The 20,051-nt window shown below is 27.1% G+C and overlaps 1 protein-coding gene across 2 annotated transcripts in view; it reads right to left on the reverse strand.

Moving 5' to 3' along the window:
* The window catches only part of LOC129991458 (apoptotic chromatin condensation inducer in the nucleus-like), a 55,201-nt gene that overhangs the window by 25,214 nt on the left and 9,936 nt on the right, over positions 1-20,051 (reverse strand). For both annotated transcript variants that reach the window (XR_008785839.1, XM_056098233.1), the window contains exons 5-8: positions 18,666-20,025; positions 16,785-16,877; positions 15,032-15,124; positions 13,201-13,266 (exon numbers count right to left, since the gene is read on the reverse strand). Coding sequence is in view for 1 of the 2 variants with exons in the window: in XM_056098233.1 (XP_055954208.1) it covers positions 13,201-13,266; positions 15,032-15,124; positions 16,785-16,877; positions 18,666-20,025 (1,612 nt within the window). In the remaining variant the exon portion in view is untranslated. The remainder of the gene's footprint in view (positions 1-13,200; positions 13,267-15,031; positions 15,125-16,784; positions 16,878-18,665; positions 20,026-20,051) is intronic.

The raw sequence follows: 20,051 nt of genomic DNA on the forward strand, positions 1-20,051 counted from the left end.
GGCTATCTACTTTTATCGTTAATGATATTGATTGAGTTTGTTTCACATTTGGGACAGAAATCTTTGTTGGTAACATTCCCAATTATAAGCATTCAAGATTAACCTTTCCTTAGAGGAAAATTTGTATCAGTGGGATCTTTAGTTTTACTGAAAGGCTGGTACAGTTGCTTTATCCGTAGGATTATAATTTCATGCCCCCATTTAAATTATTTATATCTGCTCAATTAATTTAATTGTTTTATTTCTTTGTCTAATTCTATTGACTCATGTTTGATTGCTAATTAGGGAAACGAGAATAGAAATTCCACAAACAACTAAGAAGAATTGCAAACTTTATCTTGTGATTACTAGAAAAGGTGGAAAAATCATTTCATTTCGTTTTTCTTTCATAATGTAAAATTAATGTAGAAAAAGTTTTTCCTTTAGTACTAATGTAAAGATAACGCACAAAGCTAATCCTGAACCAGGGATCCATGCAGATTATAACAATATAGAAAACAATCATTAAATAATTAGTTCATAGCAAATAATCTATAGTTCTTATTTGATATTCAAAAAGAGGAGTAAGTTAGATTGAAATATTACTCAAAATGTGTCACAGATACATCATTTAAATGAATTTCAACATAGAATATGTTCTAAGTGTATATTAGATGTCTTCTGGAAACCAATCAACCCACAAATTAAATTTTCTAACTCTGAAGAAGATTTGACGTGGCAAATGCATTTTAGTAAAAGAGATTGAATTCTACCTGGAAACCATTTTATTATACAGAAGTAAAATTTTTTATCTTTCACTATGCAAACTCTAAAGGCTGTTGGAATTCAGTTTATTTTATAGGTAATATAAGATGAATGGAAATTGATGTAATCTCCAACACAGTAGAGGTGTATGTACAGGTTTTGTTACAAATATGACAAAACTGCTAGATTTAATTTGCCTTTATAAATGAATCAAGGCTGAATCCAACTAATTCTCAGTGAATTTTCAATTGATGAATTGCTGAAGAAACCGACAACAGACCATCAAATCTAAAAAACATCTTTTTGTATGTGATGGTGGTTCTTTTCATATGAAATAATAAGATTCTAAATATATGTAATTTTATATACTGAAAATAGCTTGAAAATAAGTTGGAATTCTTTGGCTTGAGTTTTCTCTGGTCAAAAAAACTACAATTCTACTTAAGAAGCACAATGTAAATTTCAATCAAGGCTATTAGGTGGATGAATGCCTAAACATGATACATATTATGGTCTAATTAGTATTATTCGAAATCTGAATTCAATAAAAATAAGTGGTTGGGTCAAATGAGAAAAATGACAGTGCAATGAAACCTTTCAGAAAAAATTGTTAATATTAAAGAAACTGTCAAGGCAATCAAATCATAAATTTTGAAGTGGTACGCTTGTGTTGTAAATTAATTTTAAATATTCAAGCTGATTTTTTAAAACACGAGATGAATAAACACTTTCTTACGGCTTCTTGTAAAATACCTTATTCTATATATAGTGAAAATTATATTCCCCAAAAACACTTTACAGAAAACAAAGAAAAATTTTCTTTTTTTAAGCCCTTATACCATTTGTTGCTTTTATAACAAGACAGGCAAATTAGGAAATTCTGGAAAAACACAGCTAAGAATTCCTTTATTTTCAAAATTTTTCATAACAAGTAATTAAATTATAACCAGCAACAAATGATATTTCAAAAGAAAAACAAATAAATAAATAGCTGATATTAGATGTTTAATGAATTTCAAGAGGAAGGATTACAAGACTACTTTAGATTTTTTTTTTATCTTCGACAACAAGAAATCCTGTATGCTGGTACATCTGGTTAAAAATTCTAAACTATCATAAACAAAAATTTTCTAAAATTTTAAAATTTTACCTTTATGAAAATGATTTTACTGCCCTTTTTTGATTTCACTATTCAGATGTTTCACAAAGAATTTTAGAATAATTATTGGAAAAAACATTTTGCTGATATTTTAAGATATTACCTTTTCAATGACGTCAGTTTGTTTAAAATGCTTAATTTTTTTCCTTCTTTATTTATGATTATAAAAAAGTTATTATCATGGCAAATTATACATAAAAGTATTTTTTTTCCAACAGGTAATTTACATGCATGACAATTTTACTTTACTTGCTTCAGCTAGCAATATTAGCCATGTTATTTCATTTTAAAATTTTCTTTTATTTCCCGATTCAAATTCCCCCTTTTTATTTAAATATTCCAAAAACTGCTGTAAAAAATTACTGACCATTGCAGTCTCTCATGGTCTGCGAGTAGGGATAAAAATTCTTAACACCTATCCTTTCAAAGATTCCCTTTCCTAAATGAACAGGTGTCGAAGAAATCCTTATCAGAATTTCTTAGTAAAATCACTAGATGGAAAAAAATTTCTTACTTTGCTCTTGTCTTCTGGTATGAAACAGATGCGTTTTAACTTTGCCCCTGTGCACTAATTATGCTCTCCCCCCATAGAAAGAGTTCCAAAGTTTTAAAAACAATTTTTATTCTTCATAATTTCAAGGAAACAATCTAATTTTTATCAATTATTAAGATTTCTGTGTCCAGCCATACTGAGAACAGTACAATATACTGAATAGGAAGGCAGAAAGCAGGGAAGAAAAGGCTTTGAGAAAGTACTTTGAGCTTGCATAGTTTTATTAAAGTATAGTTTAGAAAAGTTTATAATTTTTGTTGGCATAGCGGTTTGATTCAATGGGAAAATCAATAGTCCGTACAACTCAGAAATTAAAGTTATAGTGAGGATGCAATTTGAGGGAATAGGAAATTAATTTTAAAACATCAATTAATTATAATATATATTTCTTGGGAAGTGAATGGTTGGGAGCAAGTAAAGTGCAAGTTCCCATAAAACTTAATTTAGAAAGTTGAATGGTACGATTCTTGATGATCAGTATGATAATTAAAATATTCAACATTATATCCATAATAGAAAATATTACAATTTCAGAATATATGATATTGTTAAGGAAATTAATTTTTTTTTCTGAACTGATGGAGGGGAAAAAAAAATCTCTCATGAATTAGTTGTACAACTATAATTTTTTTTACTTGCTTCAATAAAGTACAATCATTATTAATGAAAATAAGGAGATTAATGTTTGTTAGATGTAAATTGTTTTTAGATGGATATAAGTTGCTTTATACAGATATATATTGCTATAACAATCTATATTTTAAATTCATGGAGTTTATTTATTTTTTAATTTTTTGAAAATACAGATGTTCAAAAGTTTCTCTTTAGTCAAATTTGTGCAGTGATTAATTATTGCAAAAATTACATGGATGTACTATTTGATGCTAAGTTTGACTGATTTCAAGATTTATACTTAGCAATATATCTTTTTTTTTAAAAACCAAGTTTAAGAAAATTATTTTATATAATACATTTTTTGAAAATTCTTACAATAGTTACAAAGGACAGAGTAGTTTTAAAAATGGGGAAAAAAATCAAACCAACCAAAGAAAGTCATAAAACTGACTTTTATCTTTCATCAATAACCAAATATTTTCAAACATAAGTACAAAACTGAAGGTTATTTTTACTGGAGTTTTGATCAAGTATAGAAATATGAATACACAAGAGTTTGGGTTTGGGAGAAAATTTCAATAAATTAAATGTAGAAAATAATTGCAAGAGGTTGACATTTAATCAAAATTTTTAGCAAGATAAGTGCATGAACTTCCTTGCAAAATTTCAAAAAATAATTAATATTTAGATGAATCCAGAGGCAAGATTTTTAAACAAAAATCTGGCAGTCTAAAAGAAATACATGAAAATCAGATAGTAAAACTTTAAATTTCTGTAGTCTTAAAGACATCAAAATTTAAAAATTGGTATTCAAAATCAAATTTGAATAAATATAATAAAAAGTTTTTCAAAAAGGCATCTTCAAGAGTGTACTAAATATCGAAATTTATTTGAATTATAGAATACTTTTTAGTTTATAATTTATTATTCATCATTATTAACATTATAAAATCTTCAAATCAAATTAATAAATGAATCTGAATGAGTAATTACTTGATAATTATAGTCTGAAAATACTAAAAATTAAGTTCTGTCATTAAGAACACACACGTTTATCAAATTTCAATTGTACTACAAGTGCATCAGGAAGTAAGTGAAAAAAAAAAATCAATAACAGATTTTTTTTCTGTAAAAAAATAAAACATGTCACGTTAAATTAAAAGTTCACATCAATCAAAGAGAATCAATTTTAAAGCAAATAATATTCCCGAACGTATTTATGTATACCTAAGGTACAGTAATCAAAACTATTAGTCTAAACATTTTCACTCAAATAATGATGTTTTATCTTACATTCACCCTAAGTCTAAAAAATGTTTTATTGAGTCCAAAATAATAATTTAATTTTTTTTAAGCATACTAACTTGGATATTCTACAAAATGATGTAGAATTAGTTATTCATTCCATTTTACAGAGTCATAGATGTCTCATTTTTTGGCATTACATCTTATAAATTTTGAAAAGATTTATTCACATTAAAAATTTAGTCAACTATGGACTAGTTTTATCTTTTTTCCTCCCTTCAATGTGGTCCAAAGGGAGAAAAGAATGGTTTCAGAGATTTAACTGTGAATTAACACAAATAAGATTGAGATAAATTATAAGCTTTTAGCATTTCCAAATAATGCCTCTTGGTATTTGAGTCGTTTGTAACATATAATGACTCCATAGATACCCCATGTATCAATCATTAGCAATCCTAAGACAAGATATAATGCTTTACTAACACATGTCAAACTTTCACTAGTTAGTAAATTTAAGGGTTGTAGCAATAATTATGATTTTAGATGGACAGCTTGCTCATCAGAATGATCAACTAAGCAAGTACGCTGTCACTATAATAAAGTATGTGAAATTACAGCTTTTCAATGACTGCCGAGACTAAACAGGCACTCATCAGCATGCCTCATAATCATTTAACAAGTGCTAATCTTTCAAGAAACTCAACAATCCCAAGTCCTATTTAAGTATTGAATTAATTAGTTTGAGATTGAAAGTAGAACTATAAGCCCTATATTGAGGATTGCCACTCAAATCTAGGGCAAAAAAAAAAAAAAAAAAAAAACTGTACACATATTCAAGATATGAGTGAATGTGGAAATAGCACTCATAAGCTTTTAATGGAATATGATTTTAAGAAGTGGAAAAAGCAAGGAACAATTTATCATTATTGGAAATAATAGCACATTAAAAGATTTGTATTATTAAAAAACAATTTATCTTTATTTATTATATAGAATTTAGCAAGACAAATTTATATAATTAGAGGGTGGATATATTACCTCGCATGCTTTTTAACTGTAAGTCACATAAAATTAAGGACTCAGATGAAATAAAAACACAAAACATTTTTGTTATGATACAAGCCATTTAATGATTATTTAACAAAAACATTACAAGGCAAGATTACTTTTTTTATTTATTCATTTTAGCAAGTTCAAATATTTGGCTATCAATTTCTGCAATGTCTGCAGATTTTTCAGCCATCAGTTTCATGAAGCTAGTGGATCTAATCTGTAATAAATAAGGTACGACATTTCTGTACAATCTAACGTACATTTTTTTAGCTATTTCACTTTCAGTGAATATATATGAAAATATTTCCGACATATCATTGAATATATTGAAGGGCAAAAATGACAAAATATATTTCAATGCCCATAAAAATTCGGCTTTAAATGATTGTTCTTGAACTAAAAAATTCGAAATCAGTTTATTTTCGGACATTACATTTGACGTTTTTGGATTTTACATGTCATCTTTTCCTGTATTCCTTTTAGATAATAAGTCCAAAATCAAATATGACTCTTTTGAACTGGTATAGAGTCTTGTATGTTCTCATCTTCTGGCATGACTAGCAAGTGCCTGTTTTCCCATATTAGGTTTATTATTTTCATAGACAGCGAGCAATACACAATAAATAGATTTTGTGGAGCCTCTCAAACCCATTCAGCAAAATCAAGATTGTTTTCCTTTTTATTTGTACAATTTGCATAAAATACAAATATTTAGCAGGTCATTATTTTTTTAAATTCTTTTTTAAAAAAATTCTCTTCTTCGACTTTGAAGAAGTTTACAGTTTCTTTAATAATAATTAAAAAAAAAAAAAAAACATTCAATAAACTCAAGCATGGTAGACTAAAAACCACTGCACTGCTTCTGCAGATTGATTGCTGCTATTCCCACCCAAGAAATGTATTCTATTTTTTCAAGTTTGACGAAGTTCTTGCGAATACTCATTAGCTGCAAATCAGGAATCTCATGAAAAAAGAACAATTGTCTCATAAATCGAAACTTGTATTATCTATATAGAAAAAAGAGCAGAGTTTTCGCATTACACAACTGTGAATACTATTGATTTGTTTTTTTAAGTTATGACTACGAAATTTCATTCTTGCAGTCTTCAGAAATCAGCATTTCTGGGGTGGGAATAAATAACCGAGACTTAAAATTCCTTGCATTTTCCCTGTTTTTATGAACATTTTCAAATTTTTTCCCTGGGTTTTCCTTGTTCTCCTGGTGGCATGGCAACCCTACTATAGAGACTAGAGTCATAAAAATCAGTTAAAAAAAGCTTTTAATTAAAAGCACTCATGTTGCCGCATCGCATCCTACCAGTGGGTTGCACTGACATGCTCCTTCAGGCAGAGTGCATCATCGATGGTTTGCACTTGAATGTTCCATTAGGTGGTGCCTGCCACTAACAATTTAATTCATTTAGTAACTTAAAAATTACCATACTGTAGAAAATTAAAATAATGAAAATTTAATACATATCGATTGAAAGAGTATGATTTATTTTAAAACAACACAATGCTAAAAATTTGATAAAATAAACATAAAATTTGATACTATAAACATAATTACTTATTTATCCTAAGCATTTATTTAAACTTTTAAAACACAGTATTGGCTGTTCTTCAATGGTATAATGGTATAATTTATTCATGGTATAATCCCAACCTCTTTTTTCATATGAGCATTGATAATATTCTTTGCAATTTTTTATATGGCAAAAATAAGAACTGTTTTCTTTCAAAGGTATTTGCTTCTCAATAGCCATTTCATCAATACGATGATTACTGATCAACAGATAATCAATATTTTTTTCTCTCTCTAAACTGTAAAAGACTAATGTGTTTATTACTTCATTCTTTGATGTATATGCCATGCACTTGTGAGGCAAATCTCATGTATTAATCACACCATAATTTTATTGTACAATTTAATGATTTTCCATAAATAATTATATTCAATGTCATTTGATTATCTGAATCAACATTCTTATTTTGCATTATTATAATAAAAAACAACAGATTTTTAGTAAATCATTTTCTTCCTTGAAGAATTGCCCACTTGTACTTCTTGGATGAAGTTGACATATAAATGGGCCTTATGTCAGTCCCTTTCAAAAATTCAATTTTGCTACAATTTTCAAAACTTATAATGTTACCCTGTTTTTGTTTGAACTGTGTCAGTCGAATTTTTTTTTTTTTTTTTTTTTGCTCCTTTTGACAGTATTAAAAATTCATTTTTCAGCAAAAATTCTTTAGCTAAAGGGATACTGATATAAAAATAATCAGTAAATAGTATGGGGCCCTAAAATAATAATCTACTTACTAATCCCATTATATCATATAAATCTCTGAATGGCCATTGCTTCCCCCCCCCCTGTATAAAGATCAATATTATAGGTGTAACTTTCAGGGAAATACAATTTATATAATTTTATGCCACACATATTCTACTTGCCTGGAATATATTAACAGACACAGATGCATTTTTTCCATGGAGTTATACTTTTGTTGATACAATGCCTTTTTACCAGGTTTAAAGGTTTTTGAAGATATCAACAATAGCACCAATGATATTTTGAATTTTTTTCAATTCAACCAATTCAATTTTCAATTTTGTTCAACCAATTTTTTTTCCTAGCTGGTATTGTCAGAAAAAAAATATAAAAATTTAAATGCTTATCAAAGAATTATTGCGTTTCATTACATTTTTTTATACATATATTCATATATATGTTATTTTAAGACTAATCTAATCTAATTTTTGGTACTTGCATTACACTCAAGACAAGCAATATAAAAGTGCTTATTTTGTCCCTTGTAATAAGGCTGCCAAGCCCAATAGTAGACAAAGAATTATTTATGTACTGCACAGCATATTTATTTGTTTCCCAACTGTCATTTTTATTATACTATCCTTGAAGAATAATTTGCATAAGTAAAAAGTTATTGCAATTAGTGTTTCCAACTAAAATTTTCTCCTTTTTGAATCTCATTTAATACTGAATTTCCTTCTCTTATTTGGTATTATTTTTCATCAGAATCCTCTTCTTTTAAATCAAACTTGAAAACATTCAGCCACCATGTTATATCTGTTCACTTCATAATCTGAAGGCATCATCTAATAACTTCATTCCTTTCATTAATAAAATCTTCATTTGAAGAAGAGGAGAGAATATTTCAGATCTTTACTTATTACTACATTATTTAGATCTTAATTCATTGAATCCATATGACAGTTAATCAGAAATATTTTTGGTAAGTGTATTATTTTAGGAAAAATATTTACTAGAAATCATAACACTTTTCATAAAATATAGAAATGAAATTTTCTGATTATTTACATATTGGAATACTCTTTTAACATTCTAATTACACTTCCTACATTTAACAAATAAGAGGATAGTAATTTATTGCATCCTTATGGTGAACCACAATATGGCACATTCAATTAGAAGTTATATATAACAATCTAAAAGTCATAAAATAATTAATGAATTACAAATGTTCTAACTAGGTACTGTAACTTTTATAATTACTCAATATTATTGCTAGATTATGATTCATACATATAATGTATGAATCATGTACAATTTCTAATTATATATAATTGCTTATTAGGACTGTTCCATACGGCAAATGGATTTTTTTTTTTTTTTTTTTTTTTTTTTTTTACTTTGGACACTAATATTATGAATAACACCTAATTTAATGAATAAAATTTTCAATTTTGATGAATTCGTTAAATTGGGATTCAACTGTAAATTATAATGCATATTCTTTGCTTAGTAACATTTACCTTGTTGGAAAACCAACAAAGTTAAAATTCTTATCTTAACATAAATAAATTTATTTTTAGACATCAATATGAAATAACTTAATGCTGTCAGATGTTATAAAAATATTTTTCCATAAAAGTTTGCAAACAATTTTCAGTATTATATATACATATTTGGTAAAATACTTAATTGAAAAACTTATTCGATTTTTAAAGGCCATGTAAATATTTTCTAAAAGTTTGCAAACACTGTCAAGTATATATGCATTTTAAATTAAATATTTTAGATACATTTTCATCATAGGAGTATGTATATCACATAACAAATTTATATAAAAAATATGTGATATATATTTATATATAACATAGCAGATTTACAAATGAATTAAATTCTCTGAGTTCAAAGTAAAATAATTTTTTAACACTTCCTTTTCAAAACTATTAGAATTAACAATACTACTAATTTAAAAAAAGACAACACAATTTTTAAAAAAATGTCCAGTAAATAAATGTTTTCAACTAAAATTGAAATAGGTTAAACTCAGAATGGATTGTTTCATTCTCTATATTAAAAAAAATACTAATAAATGAAGCATGTTCTAAATCATATTGCTGTATAATGAAGAAAAGAAACATTCAATCAATCATTCTTATTAAATTGGTCTATGCAGAATTATCAATTTTTTATATATATTTGAAAACAACAACAAAAACCCCAGAAATAATAATAATAGTTAAAAAAAAATCATAAAAATTGAGATAAGACAACTTTCTCAACTTGAGATAAGATAACTAAGACAATCAAAAAGAAATCCACTGCCCAAATGGCCAAACTACTTAGTTTTATTTTTATGTATAATTCAGAAATAGAACTTATTCATATTATTAAAAATCCCAAAATGGGGAGAAGAATATCTTTTTTAGATTATAATGCAAAATATGGTTGTAAATTTGAAATCTTATTTTCAGACCTGAAGATATTTAAGATCAAAATAATTAGCATCTAGAAGAGTTAACATACATTGATATTTTAAAAAAATGCATTAATTAATTAACTTTTATTAAATTATGTTAACATAAATGATTATAAAAATATCATTTCAAAATAAAATCAATCACTTTTTTTTAAAAATCTGATATACAACTATACAAATAAGTAGCTTAAGCAAAAATTACAATCTTTTATTTAAACATAAATAAACAAATTTAAAAAAACTTGCTGGAATCAGAGTCCTTAGTTTGAAATTAAAACTAAAGATCCCTTTTGAAATACATAATGAAAGCCACTACAAATATTTGCAACAAATAAGAAACTTGGAAAAAAATGTTAAAATTAATGAAATGTTCAAGATAAATATAAATTAATATATCTTCTCAAGCAAAATTTCAAATAATACTTATAAGACACTTGATAGTATATAGTTAATTACAATTGATTGGATTGTTGCAAATAAAATGGTAACTGAAAAATGTCAAAATTCTGCTGTTCTATATAGGAAAGAATATAATGAAGTTTATATTTATTCTTTTTTTTCATGTGACATTAACACATTGAATGACCAATTGTTCAATGAGTATTAAACACTGAATATTACTGATAGCAAGCCCCAAGAATCATGAAATTCAATCAATGCTATCTTTTATAGCTTTAAAAAAATCTGTATTGATCATAGAAAAAATATGCAAATAAAAATCTTCAATTGAGGGACAACTAATAAGATATTCAAATGGCATCTATATTGATCATAGAAAAAATACGCAAATAAAAATCTTCAATTGAGGGACAACTAATAAGATATTCAAATGGCATCTATATATAAAAATTTCATGTCAGAGATTTGAGACTACAAAACAAACCTTATAGTCATCGTCCTTTTACAATGAGATTGAATGAAATTAACGGATTAAATCCAATCAAACTCCTAGAAAGGTTCCTGTTTTATATTGGCAGTAATTGAAAAAGGAAGGCAGCTCAGTAATAGGAATGCCTCTCAAATTTACTGATAAAAATAAACCACAATCTTTGGAAGTGTGTTTATTTTCTCCTAAGAGAAGTTCATATAATAAAATCCCATTGGAGATACTGAAAAATAGATGCACATATTTATTCCAGCAATGAGGGGGCTAAAAGTTAAACACTCCAAGAAGGATTAAAAAGTTTTTTTTTTCTTTTTTTTTTCCCCCCCATCAAAAGACTATATTTACTATACAGTGAGTGGTCTTCTACTGTGCTATTCACTAATAATTCCTTCCATGAGATAAATGATAAATACAACTCATTATTGCAGATTTGCAGCAAATGTATATAAAGGACATGAAGTCCTATTACTTCAAGAGTAATATCCAACCAATCACATACAGTAGTGTCAACTATACAACAAATTTACAATTATGACAACAAAATTTTGCCTCACTCTCCATGCTCTGAAAATATTTGGCTAAAAAATTATTTACCAATTAAATAGGTATTATTTTTTAAATTTAAATCTAGGACTACATCATTAGTCTATAAGATTTTTTTAAAAAAGAAATTTTACAAAATCAAATTAATGACTTTAAAAAAACCTCCAAAAATCTCAGCCAAATAATTATAAAATTCTAGCAAAAATGCCGGTTTTCTGAGTTAAAACCAAAAACCAATTTTAAAAACCAAAATGAAATACTTAATTTTGAATAAGGAGGAATGAAAAAATTAATTAATTAAATGATAACAAGGAGAATGAAAAATAAAACTATCCAAATTATTGTGCCAACAAACAAAATTTAATTGTATTTTAAGTATTTGGAAGGCGAAATTTCCTTCTAAAGTAGCTGCTAAGGAACAAGAGCTTATTCCTCTTTTCATTAGAAAATAATATTCATCATTTTTTTTTTCAATCTCGCAACGATTATATACTCATTTTATCAGACTGCAATAAGTCTAGCTACTTACAAAATGACCAAAAGACTATCTACAGAGCATGATTACAAAGGGATGAATGAATTGAGTTAGAAGAGAGAAGTCCTAAAGGATTTATCAGAAAGTTCATAGAAAAAGAAATAATTAATAAAAAAAGTTATAAACCCAGTTGTGAATGACAAAGAATCAAATTTGCAAAAGAGACAAAAATGACTCTGATTTATGACTGTCAAAACATAGAAGTCATACTGATAATAAAAATGAATTGATTTGGAAAGTCATATTTTGCTATCGTTTATACATGGTTCCGCAATAAAATGGATCTTAAAAAGATAACAGTTCTTACAGAGGAGGAAAAATAATTAATAGAATCACTTCATTTAATACAACATATAAAGTTAATAAACAAAACACAATCAACTTTTGTGTTATGATTCTCTGTAAATGCAAATTTTCAAGATAGTGCTTTTATTTGAGTTTTGACTGTAATAAAGAAAAAGTAAAGGTCACTGCAATATATAAATGCTTTTTGAGTTTTCACCAAGAAATATTGAAATATTAAAAGCATGAATTAGGAAAATTTGAAGGGAAGAAATTATGCTTATTCCATATAGTGTTCCGAGTATTTCAAGCATAAAGGTTTTTTCAACACATTAAATACAAATTAACTCCATAGTTGTTAAAAATATAATAAAATTATATAATAAATAATTTATATATAATAATAAAATATAAATCATATCAAAGTATAAGCAAGAACAGATTCAATGCATTGGCATCATCCTAGTTTATTAGCATTCTTAGACTTACTCTAATAATGTTAATGAACAAGAATGATAATGTAAAGAGAAAATTATATAAAACAAAACAGAAATAAAATTTAAAAACTAATAAAAGTTGTATAGACAAAAAAAAAAAAAAAAAAAAAGAATTGAAAATTCTATTAATTAATCAGGTTGCAGTAGTAATTTGGATCAATATTTTCTATCATAACAATATTTCATAATCAAATGCAAAATAAAAAGCAAATTTTCTGTTCCGAGATTTCTATTTAAAGAAAATTAAAGTTAAACGTTTAATTGATTGATTATTCATATATATTAACTGCCTTTACTACCATTAGCACATTTGCATTTGTGAAAATCTAGAAATCTTACCTGGAATCAGTATGTGTCTCTACAGATAATTCATCCAGATGAGATGCGTTTTGAGTATTTTCAATGCTAAAAAAATACAGAACTCTTAACTCTTTCCAATCCAAATTATATATTTTTTTAAATTAAAAAATTTAGTATTGAATTTTTTTTAAATGTCAATTTTAAAATAACCCATTTACTTGAGATTAATTAATTTTATACAAAATAATTAAAAATTTTCATTCATTATCCATTTGTATTCATATCTTGTTATCTAGTTACATGTAAGTGCAATATGAATTTAAGTATAAAACTCAGAATATTTTGGTGATAGCAACAGCTACCACAAGAACTGAAGGGATTAAACAGAAATATATTTGTATGTAAAGATTACCCAGCATTTATCAAAACAAATATTTCAGATACATTCTGCTAATCTTAAAAGTTGTATTTAAAGTTTATTAAATTAAGTAATTTTTCCTTAAATTCGGATACTATCTTTCAAACTTTTTTTTTGCATAACAAGCACTTTCATTTTTTTTTAAAGATAGTATTCAGAATACATACTGCAATCAAAAATGTTAAAATTTATCATAAGAGAACAGTCTACTAAAAAGTATTCATAGCAACACAGTTTTCATTAATTTTACTAAACCAGAGAGAAATATTTGCTATTTTTTACATCTAATTGGAAGAAAATTAAAAGTAAAGCTTAATAATATGTACAATTTAAAAATTTCTTCATTGATTTTTTTAAAGCAACAATATTTTTACATAAATTAATCTGAGATTTGTTTGAAGTATAGCGGATGATCAGTAAAAAGAATACACTCATACTTCACTGACTGAGCACTTTTCAAAACGAGTGATTTGTATAACGAGCAAAACAAAATGTAGAAAATTATATTCTTAAGTAGCAGCATTTTTCACACAACTGACAAGTACACATTGTGACGTCACATGCAGGATTGGCTTGTATCTCAGGTTGTTTGTGTTGAGTATTTATTTGAAGGAAAACTTATTTCTGGACGGAAAATGCTTTAAGAAAATATCACTGTCAAATGAAGTTACAAGTTTCATCAAGTGAAAATGCAACCTCAATTGATGAGATTATGCCTTTGATCAAGATTATGGCATAGATGTATAGCAATGACATCAATAAGATAGTGGAAGAACTATAAAAAAACTTATGGAGCTGCATTCTATGTCACAGCAAAAAGTTGCAGTGTAGGTCAGAAGAGGAGGAAATAACAGTTTCAGTAGAATAAAAATCTCCAATGGAATGAGAAAGATGCTGAAAGCATAGAAAATTAATGCATTGCACATTGAGAAAAATTGTGCTAATTAGGCAGTACCTACGCACACTACAAATTCATTTAAATTATAATGTTGTGTCTCATTTTCACCAAACATTAAAATTTAGTCAAAGGCAAGTATCTTTAGACAACTTTCGTACAAAAAACATGCAATATAAATAATTATTATAAATTTGCTTGAATACTTTTTTTGGCAGGGAATACATTGCCTATTTTACATCAAAAGTTTTTTGCATTATGAGCAAAATTCAGGAATGAATTATCCTTGTTAAATGAGGTTTCACAGGAATTGCATCAACAATTAAAGGAAATACAATAAATATCAACACCAAATGTATATAAATCAAAAGGAAGCAAGTTTAATTTCTTTGAGACTCAAACTATTTGTTAACCAATCCCCCACTACATACAATTTAATTATAAAATAATTTTTTCAAATGATATCAGGGTGTTACATGTAGATAGTAATCAAACATGACTATTCTCATGCAGTTAATGCTTCGTAAATATTGCAAATTTTAAATTAACAAAAATACCTAGATTCAACATGCTTCTCCTGAATGATTTCAGATGTTGATGACTCTTCTGTCTGATGGTCAATGATATTGTTGATTTCGGTGTTTTCAGTTCTACAAGAAAATGTATATTAATTAATTTAAAATATTTATAATTGTTTATTTGCTATTTATCAAGAATAATACAACAAAATAGACTCAATTCACTCCAACAAAAACACATAATTTTTTATACTTTCTCAAGTATTTGATAAATGGCAGAAGCATGTTCAAAAGAATAATGATGTAAAACAATAACAAATAAGAGAATGCACAAAAACCTGTTTATCTATTTATCTGTTGCCAGTAACCTTTTGTGACCAGCTGATTTGCAGTGGATATAGGTTACATTTAATTCCAGTTAAATTGTTCAATATAACTTCCACAAATTATCAAATACTGAAATCGAGATATTTTAATTGTTTTTCAGACATTCTCACACAAATATTTTCTTTAGAGACTAGTCTCATAACATCATAATGTTATTAAAAACATAAATGTGCAATTTATCTGCCTTCCAAATTTTGCAATACAGCAACTCTATTTTTTTAATTCATTTTGTAAACTACATAGATTTAAACAGAATCTTTCTTTAGTTTTCAACAATGAAATAAAATCACAGTCTCTTTACTTTTTTCTAGTTTCCACCATCTTCAATTTTTACAATTTGAAGAAACAATGAAAATGATTTGAATTTTGGGGCAACTAAGTCATATACTGTTAGAAATTATGCAAAAAATTACAAAAGCACTGTCAAAATTTATAAAAAAATTGATATTATTAAAATTATAATCTTTTTAAATTTTAAAACAGTTTAAACTTCTTTTTTTGCACAAATTTTTTGGAACTCATTAAGGAAAACTGCCAAAATTCAGATTGATTAAAATTCTAATTAAAATTTTTTAAAATTTGCTTTGAATTGCACATTTTTACCTTTTAAGGTAAACATGTCAAATCTAGCTTAATAATTTCTAATGATCTAGCTCACAAAATGCCAATACGCATATCCATCTTCATTACTCGTATAGAAAGTAATTAATTTAAAAGTAATTAATTGCATGCCAGTAATTAATTTAAAAAAACCCACCAAAGATGTTATGTTAATCAACTGACTATGTTTGTCATTCATATTGTGGTTAATGCATAAAATACTCTTTAATTTTATTACTCAAAGTAAAATTTAAAAAATGTTTTCAGAAATGACAATAAGTAATGTAATATTTCAATGCATTTGGTTTAAACTTCCCTTAGACAGAATTCAATCTAGATTTGCAAAATGGCAGTAGGTAAAATTTTAAAGGACCTAATATTTCATTAGAAAATGTTTTAAACCTTGTTAAATATTAAGATTGACACAATTCTTATCTTTTTTTTAAAGCTGCTACTAACAGTAAAAACTTTCATACAATTCACACACACATGCATGCACACACAGCCTTTAAAAATTACATTTCCAGTTAGAATAATATACATAAAAATCTGTGCAAACATACCTATTCGCAAATCACATGTTAATAAATTTAGTAGATAAATAATTATTTTGTTATAAAATTCTAATCCTTTCACAAGAAATATTCACATCATATCATTTATAGGATCTAAAATTAACTAAATAGTTATAGCTTTTTAAACATAGTACTTAAACGCTAAAGAACACGATTTAAAATAAATTTCAAAAGACTTCTTGCTTTAAATGATTTAAAAAAAAAAAAAAAAAAAAAAAAAGAGTGTATACCTAGAGCTAATGCATGCATTTTCAGTGATTTCAGATGAAGTTTTTTGGTTGGCTATATTATCAATGGCTTCCAGATTCTTGCTAATTTCAATGCTAAAACAGAAATTATTTATAAATAAATAAGATCAATTAATTTTATTAATTCATTTCAAATTTATAAAGTTGTGGAAAAAATGCGAGCACAGAAACTTTATTTCCAATTAATGCAAAATTTCATAATAAAATTTTTCATTTCTCAAAAACAATAACGTACTAGGAAAACATCTTTAAGTAAGAAATTCTATTCTATTACTCTCCTAAGAATATATATATACACACAGATGAAACCAAATCTTTAATACTGGTATGCTTAACAACCTGGTCTGAAGTCATATTAAGAAAAAGATGAAATTTTTAACTATAGTTAAATGGATATGGTTCATGGTAACTCAATAAACTGAACGTTCATCAGATTCATGGAAACACATGGTAATTTGTCAAAATTCAAACTTCTGCACTTGACTTCCAACAACGAAATCGAAAATTCTGCCACATGGTCATTAGAAAAAAAATCCTGTCTGATTAATTCCATACATTTCTTTCAGAATTTAAATTTAAAAAGATCTGAAATGAAGCTTCACTCCTTAAATTCAATTTAAAATAGTTTAATAGAATCACCCCCCTTAATCAAATGAGATAAATTCTCAGAACTCAACTTAGCCTTTCCCTTTTTATACTTGATTTATTATATATATATATATATATATATATATATAATGATATTTTAAACTCTTAATTTCAATTTAATTAATTTCCAAGCTTTTATCTTAATTTAGCCCATAGTAACATTATTCTAAAATATTCTCTTATTTCGTGATCCAATTCCACTGTCTATATTTAATTAATTCAAGAGAAGCTTTGTTAAACTGCTGAATCAGCTAAAACTAACTTTCCTGCACTCCGTGTGACGTCATTTTATTTCATTTTGAAGAAGCAGGCATATGTACAAGCGATGAGCACACAGAAATTAATGAGGGAAAAGCTTTTGGACATTTTATCCCTGGTCTTATATAACCTATGATTTTGATAGGGAAAATATTTCTTTACAGTGTTAATGTATTATGAGATTTTGATAGGGATTTTTGGTATACGCGTGGACAAGGTAGGGGAAACACAGAGAGATTTTAAAAAAGAATTTACTTGATCAGCGGTATTTTATCTCTTCACGCGGAGTGTGGGAAAGTTAGTTTTAGCTGATTCAGCAGTTTAACAAAGCTTCTCTTGAATTAATTAAGTAGAGAGAGTGGAATTGGATTACGAAATAAGAGAATATTTTAGAATAAAGTTACTATGGGCTAAATTAAGATAAAAGCTTGGAAATTAATTAAATTGAAATTAAGAGTTTAAAATATCATTACACACACACACACACATATATATATTCAATTTATGTATATATATATATTCAATTTATGCAGAGAAATATTTTAAATGAATGCTTAGTTAATTTAAATGTTTTATGCATAAAATGATAGTGATATCATCAACTGTATTGGGTAATATAGAAAACAATCCATACAAATATTTATTTTTAAATATTTCTCTACAAATTTATATTTAATTTTGCAGCTTGTTAAAATAAAATGCAGAATTGAACAATTAGGGGCATTAATAAAATAGCAAATAGAGTGATCAGAATAAAAACAAGACTGAAGAATGATGACACCAATGGTAAAATTGGATAATTAATGGAATTTTGAAATACAATGTCACAGATATATCTCACAGATATATAATTTCCATGTATAGAATCTGGCATATTAGACTAGCTATTAAAAGATACATCATTATGAAATGAATCTGCTATCTACGAAAATAATATTACTAAAGAGATTCATATACCTGGAATCCACAAGTACATGATTAGATGAAGTTATTTGGTTTTGACTGTCCTCTTTGTTGATAGTTGGAATATCTGTGACAAGCTCTTCTTCTGAAAATGGTATAGTATTCGAAGCCTGAGAAGTTTCAAGAACATTGGTATCATATTGCACATTAGAGTTCGCTACTTCTGCCTTTGAAGGCTGTGTAGTTTCCTCATCAACATCATCTGAGCATAATCTTACTTCTACCTTTGAAGGTTGGGTAGTTTCCTTATCAACATCATCTGAGCTTGCTACTTCTACCTTCGAAGGTTGGGTAGTTTCCTTATCAACATCATCTGAGCTTGCTACTTCTACCTTTGAAGGCTGTGTAGTTTCCTCATCAACATCATTTGAGCTTGCTACTTCTACCTTTGAAGGCTGTGTAGTTTCCTGATCAACATCACCTGAGCTTGCTACTTCTACCTTTGAAGGCTGTGTAGTTTCCTCATCAACATCATCTGAGCATAATCTTACTTCTACCTTTGAAGGCTGAGAAGTTTCCTCATCAACATCATCTGAGCTTGCTACTTCCACCTTTGAAGGCTGAGAAGTTTCCTCATCAACATCATCTGAGCTTGCTACTTCCACCTTTGAAGGCTGAGAAGTTTCCTCACCAACATCATCTGAGCTTGCTACTTCCACCTTTGAAGGCTGAGAAGTTTCCTCATCAACATCATCTGAGCTTGCTACTTCCGCCTTTGAAGGCTGAGAAGTTTTCTCAATAATATCACCGGAATTTGCTACTTCTGCCTTTGCAAATAGAAAAGTTCCCTTATTAACATTATCTGAACATGCTGGTTCTACCTTTGAAGGCTGAGAAATTTTCAGATCAGTATTAATTTGGAATTCTGTGCTTTCTGCTTCTACTTTTAAAAATTCAGAAATATTTTGATCAGAATCATTTTGGATTTCTCTTTCCACTTGTGAAGGCACAGAAGTTTTCGGCTCAGAATCATCTCGAATTTCAGAATTTTTTGTTTCTATTTTCGAAGTTTCCAACTCAGAATCATCTTGAACTTCTGAATTTTCTCTTTCTATTTTTGAAGTTTGCAACTCAGAATCATCTTGAACTTCTGAATTTTCTGTTTTTATTTTAGCAGGTTCAGAAGTGCTCTGATCAACATCATCTTGAACTTCTGAGCTAGCTATCTCAACCTCAGGCTTGACATTGTCAGTTCTAGCCTCCCTTCCCATCTTGTTTCTGGTGACAGCAGTCCTAGAATCCTCCTCTTCAGGTTCATCTGGCTCTGTCTGATCATCATCATCATCAACAGTGGCATCTTCGTCACTTTTAGTGGAATCACAAATCTCTTTTTCCTCAGTGCTCTTTAAGGTTTCTAAAAATAAATAACATTTATAAATA

Source organism: Argiope bruennichi, chromosome 2, assembly GCF_947563725.1.
Source record: "Argiope bruennichi chromosome 2, qqArgBrue1.1, whole genome shotgun sequence".
Classification (NCBI taxonomy): Eukaryota; Metazoa; Arthropoda; class Arachnida; order Araneae; family Araneidae; genus Argiope; species Argiope bruennichi.